General features: G+C 37.7%; 1 protein-coding gene across 4 annotated transcripts in view; it reads right to left on the bottom strand.

Moving 5' to 3' along the window:
* Positions 1-18,334, bottom strand: part of LOC140164740 (transmembrane channel-like protein 7) — a 54,467-nt gene that overhangs the window by 10,259 nt on the left and 25,874 nt on the right. For 2 of the 4 annotated variants that reach the window (XM_072188096.1, XM_072188098.1), the window contains 9 exons: positions 17,890-17,907; positions 15,990-16,247; positions 15,129-15,283; positions 13,875-14,022; positions 12,857-13,012; positions 11,485-11,627; positions 9,210-9,294; positions 8,030-8,127; positions 6,646-6,741 (listed from right to left, as the gene is read on the bottom strand). In XM_072188096.1, coding sequence (XP_072044197.1) covers positions 6,646-6,741; positions 8,030-8,127; positions 9,210-9,294; positions 11,485-11,627; positions 12,857-13,012; positions 13,875-14,022; positions 15,129-15,283; positions 15,990-16,247; positions 17,890-17,907 — 1,157 coding nt within the window. The remainder of the gene's footprint in view (positions 1-6,645; positions 6,742-8,029; positions 8,128-9,209; positions 9,295-11,484; positions 11,628-12,856; positions 13,013-13,874; positions 14,023-15,128; positions 15,284-15,989; positions 16,248-17,889; positions 17,908-18,334) is intronic. The other 2 variants (XM_072188097.1, XM_072188099.1) reach the window with 1 other exon arrangement.

Below are 18,334 nucleotides of genomic sequence, written 5' to 3'. Positions count from 1 at the left end.
CATGCAGAGTGCTGTGTTCAACCAGTTCCAGCCTATGGTGGTGACATGCTCGCCCACCTCACTAATTTAGAGCACCTATGGGACCAGCTGAAGCGATCGGTATATCCCCACATCAATACCAACAGCCCCCTGAATGACCTGTCCCAGCTTCTGCAGGCTCAGAGGAATACCATCCCACAGCAGCGTGTCACCAGACTAATCAACACCATGAGGAGACGGTGCCAGGCGGTCATTGACAGGCATGGTGGATTAACATGTTACTGAACTGTAAATTGGATTGGATTTTCTAACTTTTGAAAAGGGCAGTTTTTGTTATCCATTTGGGCTCATTCAGCCATGTAGATATGGACATCTTTCATTTTCACATAATACTTAGTAAACAGTCATATAATTATTTCTATGTTAGTTTTATGGCACAAAATTTTATTTTATGATGTTATGACGAAATATTGAGACAGTGACTTATTTCTTTTGATGTGCTTATAACCAATGTAGTGTGTAAGTACTACTTCTAGTACAACTTTGCATTTTATTTCACTTAATCATACCACTAGTTTGTGTAGTATACAATTGTGATTGTATTTGTCAGATATGGCTGAATCTAACATACTGCCAAATGTAGATGAATTTATGTACAAGATGATGTCAAGTTCTAAAAACAAAGATTTTCTACAAAGTGTCATTACTGAAATTATTGATGGAAAAATTGATCAACGCCTAGAGAAATGTGAAAGTAATCTGCATGACCTTTCTAGTAAAGTAGAAGCTCTGGAAATTGCCAAGGAAGTAAAAAAGACCCGTCTCAACCATTTAAGAATGTAGATAAAAGAACTTCATGATATCCAGCAATACAGTAGACGCAATAGTCTCAGGGTGACAGGCATACCTGAACACATTGGTGAATATACTGGCAGTATTGTAAAAGACTTGGCAAAAGAAAAATTAGGTATCACCATAAATGAGAGTGATGTTGACAGAGTCAAAGAGTCGGAAAAATGAATGAAGGAAAACAAGACGGTACTTAAAACACAGGGCAATTTCGGTCAAATTTACCAGCTACAGGTCAAGGAGTAAGGTTATCAAAGCTAGAACTGACTAAACAAAATCAAAGCTTGCTCTCCAGCTAAAAAGGCGACTGTTGTCGCTGCATGTAGCATCAATGGTCATATCTTTGCATCAGTTTCAAGTTCAGCTCCAGGTAAAACTCTAGACAATACTTATAAAAAACACCAATGACTTCAAGAAAATACCCACAGTCGATGAAGACACTGTTGCTAGGTCAACTTCAAGTCAGATAAAACCCATGTAGCTTCGTTCACACATACAATGCAAACAAGACATAGGACTGGTAGCTTAAAATAATTTAAGTCCATGTTCACTGCCACCCCAGTTTTGTGATTATTGGGCCTGATGTATCAGATGTAAATGTTAATATCTGTTGTGTCTGTTACATGTACACCTATAAGGCAATATATAATGCTTGCTATATATGATACCTCTGTTGTATTCATATGGATCCACCAGTTGTTCCATCAGATGATGATGTTTCTACAAATTCAATGTATGTTGCTATAAATACACAAAGTGCCTGATGTATGAATCCTGTTGGTTTCAAAACGATATAATTTGCTGCAGCTACAAATTCATTTATTATTGTATTCAATATGTCTGATGCATGAATCCATGCTGGCTCCAAAATAGTATTTATGTTGTAACTACAAATTATGTGCGTACATTCTGGACCGTGAAGAAGATTGGTTCAGGAGAGGGGTCAGGGAAGAGATCAAAATAAGGAGAACTGGCAGCGACCTCAACAGAGACAGGGCGCCATGATCTTCCAGTTGTTTCAACAAGATTTTGTCATTTGACCAAAACCAATCAATATCTGGCAGTGTCAAGTCAAGTGGAATAATCTCTTCAGTGGCTAGAGAAGACCTATAAATGCAGGTTGCAAGGTACCACAGCTCTGCAAATAGTAAGTCTTGTGGCTGTTGTTTTACATCTACTACAAATTATGTTGTTCCAAAAAATTCATGTAGGATGACATAATTATACAATGTGACTGATAATATAGGAGTCCACGTTGATTTCATAAATGATGTCCATGTTGTTTTAATTAATTCATGTATGTTGTTATATACAATATTCCAAATTTGCTTAGCATTCATGTACGCATCAAAAGAATTTCACTCAGGACAGCAGAAGTTAAATGAAGAGACCATACAGAATCTGATAAACAAAATACCATAAATGACAGCTGGTGAAAAAATTCACTGACCATCCAGGATTTGAACCCAGGACCTTTAGCTCACCAGACCGATGCTCTACAACTTTTGTGATATCTGTGCACTTACGGGAGCACACCACTAAATCAATGCGCCATTTGTGCAACCCTACTGAGTTCCGGTAAAATACAGAAAGTTTTTGAGGTATTGTGGGCTGCTCTTTGGAATAATAATCAGAAAGAGTGGCGAATTATAGCTTAAATTAAAGTGTAAAGCCTGTGCATGAATTTGAATCACTAAAAAGTCGCATTTTTATAATTATCGAGAAAATAGGTCCGCGTATTACAAAATGGGCAGAAACAGGTTTACAGTCTTGAGAGCATGTCAGAAACAGTGAGGGCGCTGTTTAGTGGATCCTACCGGAAAAGCGAGGTGGAAGACTACCCATACATTGAAACATATGTTAAACTTTCATCGATTTGCAATCGACTGGTTATCATTAAATTTCTCAGAAAGCGCCGAAAAGGCCTCAAAACGAGCACAGAAAACCGGTGTTTTTACACGTATTTCAATGGGACGATTATTTAGTGGTGTGCGCCCTTCAAGGGCCTAGGAGTAAAACCGTGCTTTTCAGAGATTCAGCCAAAATTGAAATCGGCTTTTGATTAAATTGCAGTTTTTTCGATTTAAATAGATAGTTTATATGTTAGTGAATGTATTTAATGCGTTTAAGATGCAAGTCGCGTTAAGATTATTCCCTCAGCGGCCTCCAAAGTTCAAGAAATTGCCACAAATTACTCAAATTTTTTGAAAACGAGATTTCTTGGATTTTAAGCAATTTGGGCTTAAGGTGACAAATCGGTGCGTGCCTTTTAAAGCTGCCAAATCTTGTTTTTATGGGTGGGGGGGGTGATTGTTACAAATCATTAACAGTAGACCCTTGCAATTGTGCAAGGTAATTTACTCTCATTTAAAACCGAATTTTATCAGATTGATGGTCAAAAACTATCTTGAGAATTGGAATTTAATGCAAATATAGAAGAGTAAGCATGAATGGTCAAAATGTTGAAAATTTGCCTATTTACGGAATCCACCATATAACTTTGAAGGGGCATTTCTCTTGAACTGAATGTCACAGAGCAATTCTGTTTCGAGCGTTTTACTCACAACATTTTATATTTTAAGAAAAAAGATAACAGAATTAAATTGTATGAACATCAGAAACCCTTCGAAGGGCCTAGGAGTAAAACCGTGCTTTTCAGAGATTCAGCCAAAATTGAAATCGGCTTTTGATTAAATTGCAGTTTTTTCGATTTAAATAGATAGTTTATATGTTAGTGAATGTATTTAATGCGTTTAAGATGCAAGTCGCGTTAAGATTATTCCCTCAGAGGCCTCCAAAGTTCAAGAAATTGCCACAAATTACTCAAATTGTGTGAAAACGAGATTTCTTGGATTTTAAGCAATTTGGGCTTAAGGTGACAAATCGGTGAGTGCCTTTTAAAGCTGCCAAATCTTGTTTTTTATGGGTGGGGGGGGGGGGGATTGTTACAAATCATTAACAGTAGACCCTTGCAATTGTGCAAGGTAATTTACTCTCATTTAAAACCGAATTTTATCAGATTGATGGTCAAAAACTATCTTGAGAATTGGAATTTAATGCAAATATAGAAGAGTAAGCATGAATGGTCAAAAGATTGATAAAGGTTCTTGTTCAGATCCAATAAAATGATACTACTCACTCAGAAATATTTCAATTCCTATCAGGAATCTTGTTCACTCTGGTACTGGTGTTTCTAGGTGTTTTAGAACCGCAACACTTCTGTCTGGTTTTGATGACGCCACCAAACTTTCTTGTTGCGAGAATTTATGACCTGGTCATAAATTTTGTCCAGTCTGTAAGCCCCCTCGTCCTTGTTCATGGTGTCTTTTCCTCTACTTCTAATCCAGATTGCTTCCTTTAGCCAGCGTGTGGTTTTGTCTGATTCTTGATCTATGACCTGAGCCTCATCCCACCCAATCACATGATTTTGATGTGCAACATGTTCTGCAATAGCCGATTTGTGGATTTCTGAAGCTGATGCTTTTCTTTGTGACCTGGTGAAGCTCTTTGCGCTCACTTTTTCACTTTCTGATTTATGTTCCGTTAGTCTAGTCTCAAACAAGCGACCAGTTTCCCGATGTACGCTTTTGGGGCAATTCTGGCACGGGATCTCATAAATAACTTCCGCCGATTGCAATGGGTCACGCTTGTCTTTTGGATGGACTAACATGTTTCGTAGCGTGCGGTGGGGTTTCATGCTAGTGGAGAATCCGTGTTTCTTAAAAATTCTTGAAACCCTCTCCGAGAGGCCCTCCACATAAGGGATGACCACAAGGCCTTTACTCCTCTCCCTAGTGTCTTTGGGGGGTTTAACTGGACAAAATTTATGACCAGGTCATAAATTCTCGGCAACAAGAAAGTTTGGTGACGCCATCAAAACCAGACAGAAGTGTTGCGGTTCTAAAAACACCTAGAAACACCAGTACCAGAGTGAACAAGATTCCTGATAGGAATTGAAATATTTCTGAGTGAGTAGTATCATTTTATTGGATCTGAACAAGAACCTTTATCAATCTCATGAACTATGAACGATCCTGATGAATCTGTTTCAAGAATGAATGGTCAAAATGTTGAAAATTTGCCTATTTACGGAATCCACCATATAACTTTGAAGGGGCATTTCTCTTGAACTGAATGTCACAGAGCAATTCTGTTTCGAGCGTTTTACTCAAAACATTTTATATTTTAAGAAAAAGATAACAGAATTAAATTGTATGAACATCAGAAACCCTTGAAGGGAGCACACCACTAAATCAATGCGCCATTTGTGCAACCCTACTGAGTTCGTAAAATACAGAAAGTTTTTGAGGTATTGTGGGCTGCTCTTTGGAATAATAATCAGAAAGAGTGGCGAATTATAGCTTAAATTAAAGTGTAAAGCCTGTGCATGAATTTGAATCACTAAAAAAGTCGCATTTTTATAATTATCGAGAAAATAGGTCCGCGTGATTACAAAATGGGCAGAAACAGGTTTACAGTCTTGAGAGCATGTCAGAAACAGTGAGGGCGCTGTTTAGTGGATCCTACCGGGAAAACGAGGTGGAAGACTACCCATACATTGAAACATATGTTAAACTTTCATCGATTTGCAATCGACTGGTTATCATTAAATTTCTCAGAAAGCGCCGAAAAGGCCTCAAACGAGCACAGAAAACCGGTGTTTTTACACGTATTTCAATGGGACGATTATTTAGTGGTGTGCGCCCTTCGAAGGGCCTAGGAGTAAAACCGTGCTTTTCAGAGATTCAGCCAAAATTGAAATCGGCTTTTGATTAAATTGCAGTTTTTTCGATTTAAATAGATAGTTTATATGTTAGTGAATGTATTTAATGCGTTTAAGATGCAAGTCGCGTTAAGATTATTCCCTCAGAGGCCTCCAAAGTTCAAGAAATTGCCACAAATTACTCAAATTGTGTGAAAACGAGATTTCTTGGATTTTAAGCAATTTGGGCTTAAGGTGACAAATCGGTGCGTGCCTTTTAAAGCTGCCAAATCTTGTTTTTTATGGGTGGGGGGGGGTGATTGTTACAAATCATTAACAGTAGACCCTTGCAATTGTGCAAGGTAATTTACTCTCATTTAAAACCGAATTTTATCAGATTGATGGTCAAAAACTATCTTGAGAATTGGAATTTAATGCAAATATAGAAGAGTAAGCATGAATGGTCAAAATGTTGAAAATTTGCCTATTTACGGAATCCACCATATAACTTTGAAGGGGCATTTCTCTTGAACTGAATGTCACAGAGCAATTCTGTTTCGAGCGTTTTACTCAAAACATTTTATATTTTAAGAAAAAAGATAACAGAATTAAATTGTATGAACATCAGAAACCCTTGAAGGGAGCACACCACTAAATCAATGCGCCATTTGTGCAACCCTACTGAGTTCCGGTAAAATACAGAAAGTTTTTGAGGTATTGTGGGCTGCTCTTTGGAATAATAATCAGAAAGAGTGGCGAATTATAGCTTAAATTAAAGTGTAAAGCCTGTGCATGAATTTGAATCACTAAAAAAGTCGCATTTTTATAATTATCGAGAAAATAGGTCCGCGTATTAGAAAATGGGCAGAAACAGGTTTACAGTCTTGAGAGCATGTCAGAAACAGTGAGGGCGCTGTTTAGTGGATCCTACCGGGAAAACGAGGTGGAAGACTACCCATACATTGAAACATATGTTAAACTTTCATCGATTTGCAATCGACTGGTTATCATTAAATTTCTCAGAAAGCGCCGAAAAGGCCTCAAAACGAGCACAGAAAACCGGTGTTTTTACACGTATTTCAATGGGACGATTATTTAGTGGTGTGCGCCCTTACCAAGTGTACGTCTGAGCTTGGATGAGATCCATGGTGTTTCTCGCAATATCAAACTCAGGCTGAGCAAAACCATGACAACATCTATCCCGACCAATCCTAAAAATAAAAACAGAAGAGAAGAAAATGTTGGTGATATCTACAAAACTTTTTAATGTAAGATTATTATCCTGTTAATAGGCTGCCCTAATAAAAACTTTTGCTATGTTAGTTCAGCAAGCTGACATTCTGAGAAATGTGGGAAATGCTAATCATTATTTTTTTAAATAGATTAGGTGTATTTTGGTAGGTATGGGATTTAAAATTAAATACTACACCAAAATGGAAGCAGAAATACATTACCTTAGCTACCCAGCAAACAAAGAAAACATTTAAATGTCATTCAGAAAACATTTTTGCAAAAGTAAGGCAAAACATTCTAAAACAATGTAATTAAGTGTTGACAAAATATTTTGCCAAAAAATAATTTGCGGTAACATTTTGACAACATTTTTGATATGTTGTTGTAGTGTTTTATCACATAAAATATTTTAAAAATGTTTTCATGACCTTTATATAACCTGACATTTAAATGTTATTAAAACATTTTGACCAAAACCAACACGCATTTATAACACGTTTGTAATGATTTAAAAACATTGTGTTTGCTGGGTAGTCAGAACCCATTTATCCACCACAATTACACAGACACTGTACTATTATCTGAGTGAATGCATCGATCTTGATAGATATAAAATGTTTGTAATGTTTTAGAGAGGAAGCTCATTGTGTGTAGATGCTAGTGCTTTCTCGTATGGAAGCAGTAGGGAGTAAGATTGTTGTGATCATGGCATATGACTGCATAGAATCAAGGCATAAACTTTTCACTGGTAAAAAGTCAGTAACATCACCCTCTGTTGACAGATAAAACAATACAAAAAGCTTGATCTCTACTGTAATACACTCAGAGAATCACCTGATTTACGTCCACATGTTAGATGCGGATGCTTTATCGTAAACTGTTATTTGTCCCTCCCGACTTCATAATAATATGCATTCCACCCCATTGGGAGAATATGGTGGATTTTATACATGTATGTACATAGCATTGTACAAGGCTATTGACATTTTTCAGTACCCTTTTCATACTCATTCTAGCCATTGGGCATCTGGACATGTCGTTCTCTTTGTGCAACATTTCAAGAGCGAATATAGCAAGTCAAAGGGCAAACGCAGCAAGACTCCACATTTGTACACTGGCTTTTCCCCTTTATGTGATGTCAGCTGACCAAGAAAATAGCAAACATCAAAACATTGGTCAATCCACTATCTGACTTTATTAAGTCTTTCATAGAGCTATTCTCATATGAATTTACTTTGTATCAAGTCAAAATGAATCTAAACTTACCTTCGTATAAACTCCAAGAAAAATGTTGCCAGTGACTGCACAATAAAATCTAATAACACCAATTTGTAAATTTCCATTCCTACGTAGGTCTCCCAACACTGTTAAAAATATGAAATTATACTTATGAGATACATAAATCTATATTTTTTAGATAAAATACATAAAACAACGTAATTATGTTATAACAGCATGATTTATTACAAGGAGTTTCACGCCTAAAACGGCGATCATCAGATAAATAGCTGAACACTGAACTGTAACTCCAAAACAAAACGAATAAATTCACAGCGTTGAAAGCGTACGCGTCTTCACTAGAAAAGCATGACAGCTCGCACATGTTTAAAAACGAATGACACAGTATACGCACGCATGTTTAGCGAAAAACGCGATGGGCGCAGCAACTACGCATGCAATGAAGTGCGTCATTATTTCTTTTTCGCTGAACATGCGTGCGTATACTGTGTCATTCGTTTTTAAACATGTGCGAGCTGTCATGCTTTTCTAGTGAAGACGCGTACGCTTTCAACGCTGTGAATTTATTCGTTTTGTTTTGGAGTTACAGTTCAGTGTTCAGCTATTTATCTGATGATCGCCGCTTTAGGCGTGAAACTCCGAGTAATAAATCATGCTGTTATAACATAATTACGTTGTTTTATGTATTTTATTACACGCTCTACTATCTAATAGTATCGAGCACTATCTTCAGCTGTTTTGATTAACTATATATTATATTTTTTAGATATATATAATTATATGTACTTCTTGTACGTGCGCTGCAAAACGTTCTGTGTAAGGGGACCTAATAAATGCTTGGATTCATTTGATGGTTGCCAGCACCCTTAAACATGTCCTAGCATCCCGTACAATACAAATCCTGGCTGTCAATCGCAACTTATGCGACCCAGTTATATTCCAATCATGCGACAGCAGCTTACGTGGCTTTCCAGACTGTTCAGGCAGCTGCTAACAACCATATTTAATAAGTGCTTTATTTAACAAGTGCTTTGTTATTATTATGCATTTCAAATCTGTTTGTATTCACCTGACGATTTAATCTCAGTGTTATCGACATCATGCAAAATAAGTTTTTTATAATAAAGGTGTGCATATACTGGCTTCCGGTGTAAAACAAAAACAGTACTTTCTTAATAATTTCTTTGACTGACTCATATATACTTACATCTGGGCAGGCTTCAGCACGATTACACGGTTTCAGCCAGAAATACAAGAGTACAATCAATATGGCAGCTTTCATTAAAAACGTCCTGCAATCAATAAACAACATTAATATAATAATATTATTAGAAATAGATAGTTTGATATCATTTTAACTGATACATTTATCCAATCAGGCCTGCATGTACACTCTAATCAGCTCGTAAAAAGCGGGACTCATAAAATCGTGGATTGATATAGAATGGCGTACACACAGTTGGGCACAGCACCTACGCGAACTGCGCCGTGCGTATTGCATGACTGACGCACGCTCTTGTGGTTATATGTGGGTGTTAAGTTGGAACTTTATTGACTTGCGCAGTAACAAAAACAGAAAAATTCTCGTCTATTTCGAGCTGATCATAGTATAAGGAGGTAGCTTCAACTTGCCCATCCATCAAGCATACTGTTGCTGAAATCTGTACACCACAAGAGCCACTTTTTTCACTCCCATTCATTCCTTTATCCTTTAGTTGATAAGAATTCTGCAATCTCATTGGTCAACATGGTCAAATACTACTTGGATAAAAATTTGTATCACCTGCGTACTCCTCATTAACATCATCCTAACACACCCGCATCAGCGTAACATGTCTCACGTGCTATCATATGCCTCACACGCATAATTCACGCGCGGCATGGCTGCACTGTTCAAGTAAGGAACAAATGGGCCTACTTTTGAGTAGACTAAAAAATTCCTTCAGCAAAGTGTATGAACAATTCTAATTGGGGGATAGGCTTTTACGACGGGAATTCATAACACTACTAATTCATAACCCACTAATTGAACAATTCTAAGATAATAGAATTCATGTTCACTAAAGAATAAAATTGTTACCCCCTGTTTGTACTCACAAAATACAGGAAAATCTCTATGGTCTGGTGCCATATTCCATTCAGCGTTCTGCTTCATGGAATATGGCACCAGGCTATAAATATTTTCCCGTATTTCACGAACAAATGGGGTAACTAATAGCAGGCATGTGATTAGGGAATTCCCAGAATGGAGGAAACTTGCGAAAGCGGAACGAGCATAGCGAGTGAAGCTCTCGCCCCTCACGGCCAGGGGTCCGCTTAAGGGCCCCTGGTGGGGTCCAGGGGCGAAGCCCCGGTGGGGTCGAGGGTCGGAGCCCCCGAAGCCAGAGGGCTTCTACACTGTAAAAACCCTACTGAGGCCCTCTCAGGAGAACAATTTTACAGGAAAAAAAGACACATAAATGAAGACAAAATGTTTAATTTGAATGAAAAAATACCACTTTTTAGTACAATGTGAGTGAAAATCAAATACTTAACCCACACAGTGAGCAATAAGCTTTACCGGCGACAGCAATTTTTTTGATACCATTTTCCTCCACCGTACAGCTCGATTCGCAACCATCTTTAACATGTATTACTTTCACTTCGTGATCCAGCCAGCTCCAGCGGAACTTGTTTTTCAGATCTTTATCAACTACGCCGACGTTCGCGTCCTGTCGATCACGCAATCAGTTGTCAAAATTAAAGATGGCCGAACAATGTTGATAGAATGCAAGCTTATCAGTGATTGGTTTATATCGGCAAGTGACGTCAAAATGGACCAATCATAGAAATTGTTAGTAAAATTACAATAGCGTTTCTTTGGGCGACTTTTAAAATAGTAATTCATGAATAATCGGCAGTTTTTCCATTCATGTTCGCAGGAAAAACACATTGGGCGAATTTTTGCGTGTTTTTTTTCAGCAGGTATTTGCCTTACGACTTGGCAACCACGGCGCATTACGGCCGAAAGCAAGAAGTTCGTTAAAAAGAGAGAGAGATGCTCTTTGCCAATGTTCAGGAGCTTAGAGGGGGGCCCTACCCCCCCAAATGTCGCAACGGATTTACATTGATCTCAGGGGGGTCGGATTTTGGTCTCAAATCCGCGGATTTCCGCGATTCCGCGGAAAAATCACATGCCTGTAATAGTATCTCAATATCACAACTGCTATCTTTGGCCAGATTGGATCAGATTGTGTCACATATGGCTTGTCAGCCAAATCAGTCAGAAACATGCAAATGTACCAACACACCAAAAACACTAACATATTTCTAGAAAGAGGTTGACCCCAATTAAAATTTAACATGTTTGAAAAACTAAATGCCTTGGCTCCACCCCTTTGGCATTCCAATTCCAATTCAGTGGCGCAGCGCGAGTCGTCTGCTGGGGGGTGCTATAGCACTGAACTTTCACAACAAAAGTAGATTACAGATTACAAACTCACCTAAAGAGTGACATATAGAGTTGGTTGCGTGGGTTATCATACCGTTCCAGACGGCCTATAGCACTGAACATATACGGCAATAGTAGATTATATCCTGTGATTACTAACGGCACTGCTATGCTATCAAGTACTTCAAAACCAGACTGTAAGAAAGTAACCAGCAAAATGGGAACAAATAATTACATAATTGACTGGTAAGGAGATGAAGAGAGACACTGTTAATGATACCATGCATATTGACTGCTCTGTGCCAGAAGTGGGTAAGTGCAATAGCTGCCATGTGTAGCTGCCTACAATATACTGTAGATGAATACAATATACTCGTACTGTGCGTAAATTGCCAAATGTTCACAAGGGCAGCTATCACTTACCCATTTCTGGCACTGAGCAGTCGATATCTCTTAGATAATTGGGGAAAACATTTAGGCTCGACCCACCCAGATTTTGCATTTTGTTAATTTTTTTTTAGCTGTACCCAAGTAAACAGAACATTTTATATGCTCAAATGGATTGATTTTGAGCGCAATGTTTTGAAAAAAATTTAGAAAATTGTCAAAATATGTTTGAAACGATTGTTCAATTTTATCCCAGATTTTTTAGTGTGGTTAAGCATCTTACAGAAAAAAGTCCTACATGGAAATTCTGCCCCCCTTAGAAAAGAATTGGTTGGTGTTGTTGCCTTATGGATGGAATAAATGGTCATAGTCATAGGTGTGAATAGTTATAGTTGTGACTTGGACTACAATTAGGCTCAGAGAGAAAACGCAATCTCGCTGTGAATATCGCTTTTTAGTGCTTTTTTTGCTTTTAAAAGATTCATTTCTACCACGAAAATCTATTTCTGTGGCGAATGATTGCAGAATTCGACAACCATTGCAACTAAAAAAGCTGAAGTTTGACCTGATTTTTCAGCCTGAATTGACAAAAACGGTCCATTTTCTGGCAGATACAATTACGCAACAACACAAGTAATATTCTTTATTTACTACAATGAGGAAAAACACTTGTGTATTTTTGATGACAGTCTGGTTGGCTATTTGTTTTGGTATCAGGGGTATGGAGTCAATGAAATACTGACCTTAATTTTTTTTTTTTTTTTTTTGAAGCATAAATCTCGCCTTCTCTCGCATTTTGAAGTTGCCATCTCGCATTTTTGGTCAAAAAATTTCTCCAAGCCGAACTATAATCCACAATATTGTAGTTTTTTCCCCATGATTTTTAAAATTCCTTGACTTTTCCACGCTCCATGCGAATGCTCTTGTAGTATATGCAAGGGGTCAAGATATTATGATGCAAAGGTCATGGGAACCCTGTTGCAGTATATGCAAGGGTTGAAGGGTCAAGAGGTTATAGTGTAAAGGTCATGACTTACATCTATGACGATATCTTCATACATGTAGAATATAAGGAAAGCAGCAGCTGCAATGACTGATAATACAAAGATGTTGGATGAAGAACGTAGTAAAACCCAGCCAAATAGTTCACCAAATGTCTTCTTTTTTTCTGCATGGTGCTGAGAAAGATGTTCCTATAACAAATCAAAGTAGAATTAATTAAGTGTACATGCTCAAATTTTATTACCCTCATTACACCTTACTGAAATCACACACTGTGATTTGTCCAAACAGGTTACATGAGGGCACATCATGACATCCCATAAGTAAACAAACTTCTAAGTATTTAGGAATTTTTTTTAAATTTTCTCTTTAAACAGCACTATTATGTAGTACAGTAAATTTTTCATTATTTGCTATGCTCCAAGCGTACACAAGCGTAAACATAGAAGTTATAAACATTTACGCTGATTGGCTGATCAACAGATTGACTGATCATTCAGTTATTGGTCAATGGCGCATAGGAAGGGGAGGAGACCTCATCACTTCTACGCGCTCGCCAATCCCGTCGCCAATCACCAGTGCATACCCGGACTATGAAAGAACTAAAAAAATTACTTTAATAGAAATAGAACAGAAATAAGGATGCAGCATTATCCTTTACCCCCAAATATTGTGTCCTCGGTTTGGCTGCACCTCACCCATTATTTACATTATTTCTGCCTTGGACACATTTGGGTGTAAAGAATACTACAGTACACTTTATTTCTTAAATAGTGTAAATATCTGCAGGGCTCTTTAGTAACTTTCAAATTCCATTGCTAACCCAAACCCCAATCTCTTGGGGTGACAATAGATAGATTAAATCATAACCCAGAAAAAATCCAGAAAAACAGTGTGAAATTGGGCAAAAACACCCTAAAACAAGCTGAAAATCAACAAAATTGTGTAAATTTTGGCCACAAAAAATCCAGACAAATCGCTCTCTTGGTACCCATTTTAGAACATTTGAAGAACATAAAATTAAACTGGACATATTTGCAGTCTTCAACTTACAGCTAATTCTAGGTAGATGCTTTTCTTTTTGAGTTCAGCTGTATTTGGTGCTGTAATGCTGTAATCCCATCCACAGAAGACTTTGGCTACATAGTAGTTGTATTTCTTATCTCCAGTAATGAAGTAATCTCTATACGATCCTGAAGTGCTGTAACAAAAAATATTGCAAATATTAATTCTGGTACTATACCTACTTACCAGCCAGCATCATGTGTTTCTGCACCTTAACCCTAACCCAACTAGGACTCACTAAAGCTCACTATTAAAACCACTCTGCGTGCATGCATTCCACGTGACTTGATGACGCAATCAGCCCAAGTCATATATCCCCACGGAATTGTAGGCCGGGCCAACATCACCTGAGGGGCTACATGCTGGGGATCTTCTGCGTGGCATGCGAGGGGTCCGAGGTTCGAATCCCGCGGGTGCCAAGTGACTTTCTTCTTCATCTTCTCTCCTTTTCGTTCCTTCTTTCCCTTCCAATAGCACAAAAACCACGGGTAGGGTTAGGGTTAAGGTGAAGGCATCTATCCCAATGACTCATGAGTATAATTTCATTGACTCACTGCATTCATATGATTCAGTACATGAAGACCAATCTTCCTGGCAGTTGGAAGCAGCTAACCAAAATTCTCTTTGACTATGGGTCATATCTAGTGTAAAATTACACATTTTCCTGCACCTTGCACACAATCATCCCAATGAGGTGATTTTGGAACATGTCATCACCAAGTAAGACAATTAAAATTAATGCCTGATATGTATAGGGCACTGCACATACTGTACCAGGCAAAAATAATGTGCACCAACATTTTACATTTGCCCTTTTGACAACTATCACCCAGGGATAGTGCAAGTTCAAAAATATAAAGGGTCCAGTTCATTTTTTCTGGACCCTTTAAGCCCTGCAAAACGCAAAATTTAAGGAGTCCAATGAGAATTTTAAGGGTTCCGAAGTTCTGAACTTAGTAGATGGTAACTTGTCAGGATCGATGTTATTGCTTTTGTTATTGTTTATTGTTTTGACCTGTTATTTTTATGATTTTGGAACGCTCTAATTTGGAATTTCTGTGTCACAATTGGTTCCTTTTTGTATCAACAATGACAAAATTTCAACTTGTAATTTGAGGGGACCAAGCCGTCCATAACAAAAAAGTAAGGGGTCCCAGGACGCGCAAACACGCAAGAATGCGACCCCTGCTATCACCTCATATGCCACCTATTTTGATTTCAATCTCAAGAGCACACACTTACCCAACAGCTAATACAACAAGAATGAGTAAGAAATAAGCCCCATTGGTGAGCAGATAGGCAAATGGTATACTGTAGTAATGATGATTATTCTCTCCAAATCTCAAAGAGTCATTGGTGTAATAGCCATAGTACAATTCAGTGTTCTCAAACCAGCCCTATGGAAGGGAAACAAGACAAATCTTAACATGAAAATATCCAGGGGGAAAATAGTATTCCAACATGTAAATTATTCGCATACAAAAAACACAAAAATGGGGTCTTTTATTATGGTCAGGCACAGTAAAGAAGCATTTCATCCAAATAATCCAACAGCAAAAAAAAAAAAAAAAAATAGGTGACTAATTCACACCATACATACTTGCTTAGGACATCAGAAAAAAGGCAAGAGGTATTCTGTTGGTTGGACATCCAGGATTTTGCTCCATCTATCTCTTACACCCTTGATCGGGATTGAAACTTTGCATTGGAGTGTATAGGGAAATTATACAGATTTTGTTCATTCTTTTCGGTTTGACCCAATGGATTAACATTTCTTGAGCAAAAATTGAGAGAATATCAAACTGGACAATATTTTACATGTTGGAACTTTTTCATGAAAATTAGGCGGCAGTCTCAAATTCCGTCTTTCCATTCACCACAACATCAATCTATCTATACTTACCTCTCCTGTAAACAAATCCCTCGCTTCAAATGTAGCATTATTTTTTGCAACACTGGGAGCATAAAATAACTGAGGTATAACTAAATATTCTATCTACTATACTCACCCCTTCTTCAAACATAACACATTTTGTTGAAGCGCTGCACGGGAGTATAAAATAACTGAGGTATAAATAAATATATTCTATCTATTATACTCACCCCTCCTGTAAGCAAATCCCCAGCTTCAAACGTAGCATTATTCGATGCGGCGCTGGGAGCATAAAATAACTGAGGTACAAAGATGAAACAGAAGCTAAGAATAAACACAGGAATGTTGAGAAGTAATAACCATTTGAGAAGGAGAAAGTAGGACACCACACCGCTGCCAAAGTTGCCCTCTATGGTTTTGATGGAGTGACGCCAGAGTTCTAATGTGTAGGTCCAGTTGGCCACACGCTCCTTGAAGCTCTCCCAGTTCTGTGAGAAGATATAAAGTAGATGAAGAAAATGTTTATTATGCATGACTGCCTCAAGTCAAAGGTGATAATTAAGGTGGTCACATCAAGCCTGGTGCATTTATGAATCATTTCTTGTGCTTTATATAGTAGGAGTGCTAAACCCAGGGTCTGCTGGTGATTTGATTTAGTGTGGCCCTCAAGACGGATTTGAGTTGATTTTTTTATCCCAGGAAATACTGAATTCAGGCAGGGCAATCCCATTTTTGAGTCTATCTGTATTAAAAATGTTATTTATTCTGCTCAACAACAATTGAAAGGAATTGTCTTTGATATTGAGACCTGAAACTGAAAAAAGCTGAAAATGCTCAGAAAAAAGCTGTAAAAACAGTGTGAAATTGGGGTAAAGTAGCTCAAAATGAATTGAAAAGAAAACATGTACATTTGTGCAAATTAAAAAAACCACTGGAATCAGCTAAAAAGCTGATAAGTTTTAGGTTTGTACTGGGCATTGAAGGATAGTAAACTCTCAGCCATGTTTACTGCTTTAAAATTAATCGTGCCTCTTACTTCACAAATCATTATTTGTGGCCTGCCAAGTAAAAAGGTTTCCAACCGTTGGTGTGAAATGTGGGATAACCGTATATTAGGCATGATGCCATCCAACATATGGAGTGACTGTGCTATGGCCTATATAGTTAATAATAGGCCCCGGTGAAAAACACAATTTTTTGAAGCAAAAAACGAGATCCAAAATTTTGAAAAGCGAGAAAAGCAAGATTTTCCCCGAAAAATGGCACAAGAAGCTTTACAAATGCCCGAAAATACAAAAATCCACAAAAAAAAAATCAAAAAAAAAAAATATTGCCTGCCGCTGTTGATCAGATTAGGTAAGTTTAGATTGTCATGTAAACAACACTGATGAACTGCCTGCCCAGCATGAGTCGAAGAAAAAGTGACACAAATTTGACCTTGAATTTTGTTTTATAGTCAAAATATTCCACTAATTCGATAAATATAATGATATTTGGCCTAAACTTGAACTCATTTGAAATGAAATGTCAGTTTTTATTGAGTAAAGCATGGCTTTTTCACTCATCCATGTGCTTGCAATGCTGTTGAATTCTGCACTTTGGCGTAGTTGGAACTGCATTTTATTAAATTCGCGAACTTTTATGGCATAGAGCAACATTTTTCAGTAAGTGCACTGCTTGGAAACTTTCTTAAAAAGCGAGATAGTTGGTTAATAGCAAGAATCAGCTGGGCGTGAAAAGCGAGATCGCGTTTTTTGCCAGGCCTTAGTTAATAAGAACCACCATTTACGCATCAATGAATTACACAAAAATTTACATCAAATGTGCAATTCACCTTTTTGGCAAATCCAATCAGCCATTGCGTTTGTTCATCCCTCCGATGTGCACATCGTTAGTGAACTTCGTTATTGCGCATTTCAATGACATGAAGTGTGCAGTAATGATATGCACATTTGGCGTGATGACATCGGGTACAAACATGAAGGCTTATGAGATTTGCCAAAAAGGAGAATACATGTAGGGTCAGTCACAGATTACTGCAAACAATAATTTTTTTTTTAGTCATTGCATGATTTAAAACACTCCACCACAAATCCTTTCCAACACTAGTTTATTGAGAAGACATCTTACCTTACGGGGTTTTCGAGTCTGTGTCATTGCAAGTAATAATAAATAACACACTGGCAGTATTAGACATAATTTTTCATACTTATATGAAGACTCCTTTTGTTAGTATTTCAAATGATTTTAAATGATGATTTTATTATAATAATTCATGAAATAGATGCATTTGTAGGATTGTAGATTTTAAATCAGGTTAGATTTTATGATTGCCACGATCCACTCATAAGAACTAAGCAACCGATGGATGCAAAAAATCAATCCCGCGGGAAAAGTGGATCCCCAGTGGTCATTCTGAAGAAGCTATCAGCCAAGATGGCAAAAGTCTAAATAGGCTGATAGTTCCCTCTGTTTATGCCTCTCTACACTGGGTTTCAGAAAAAAATGACAGTCCTTTGCCCAGATTGACGCGAGCGCCCTGTTAATGAGTGACATATGCGGTACTTTGTGTTCC

The sequence above is a fragment of the Amphiura filiformis genome, chromosome 11 (assembly GCF_039555335.1).
Source record: "Amphiura filiformis chromosome 11, Afil_fr2py, whole genome shotgun sequence".
Lineage (NCBI taxonomy): Eukaryota > Metazoa > Echinodermata > Ophiuroidea > Amphilepidida > Amphiuridae > Amphiura > Amphiura filiformis.
The sequence above is the reverse complement of the archived record's forward strand: the minus strand, read 5'-3'. Positions and strand labels throughout refer to the sequence as shown.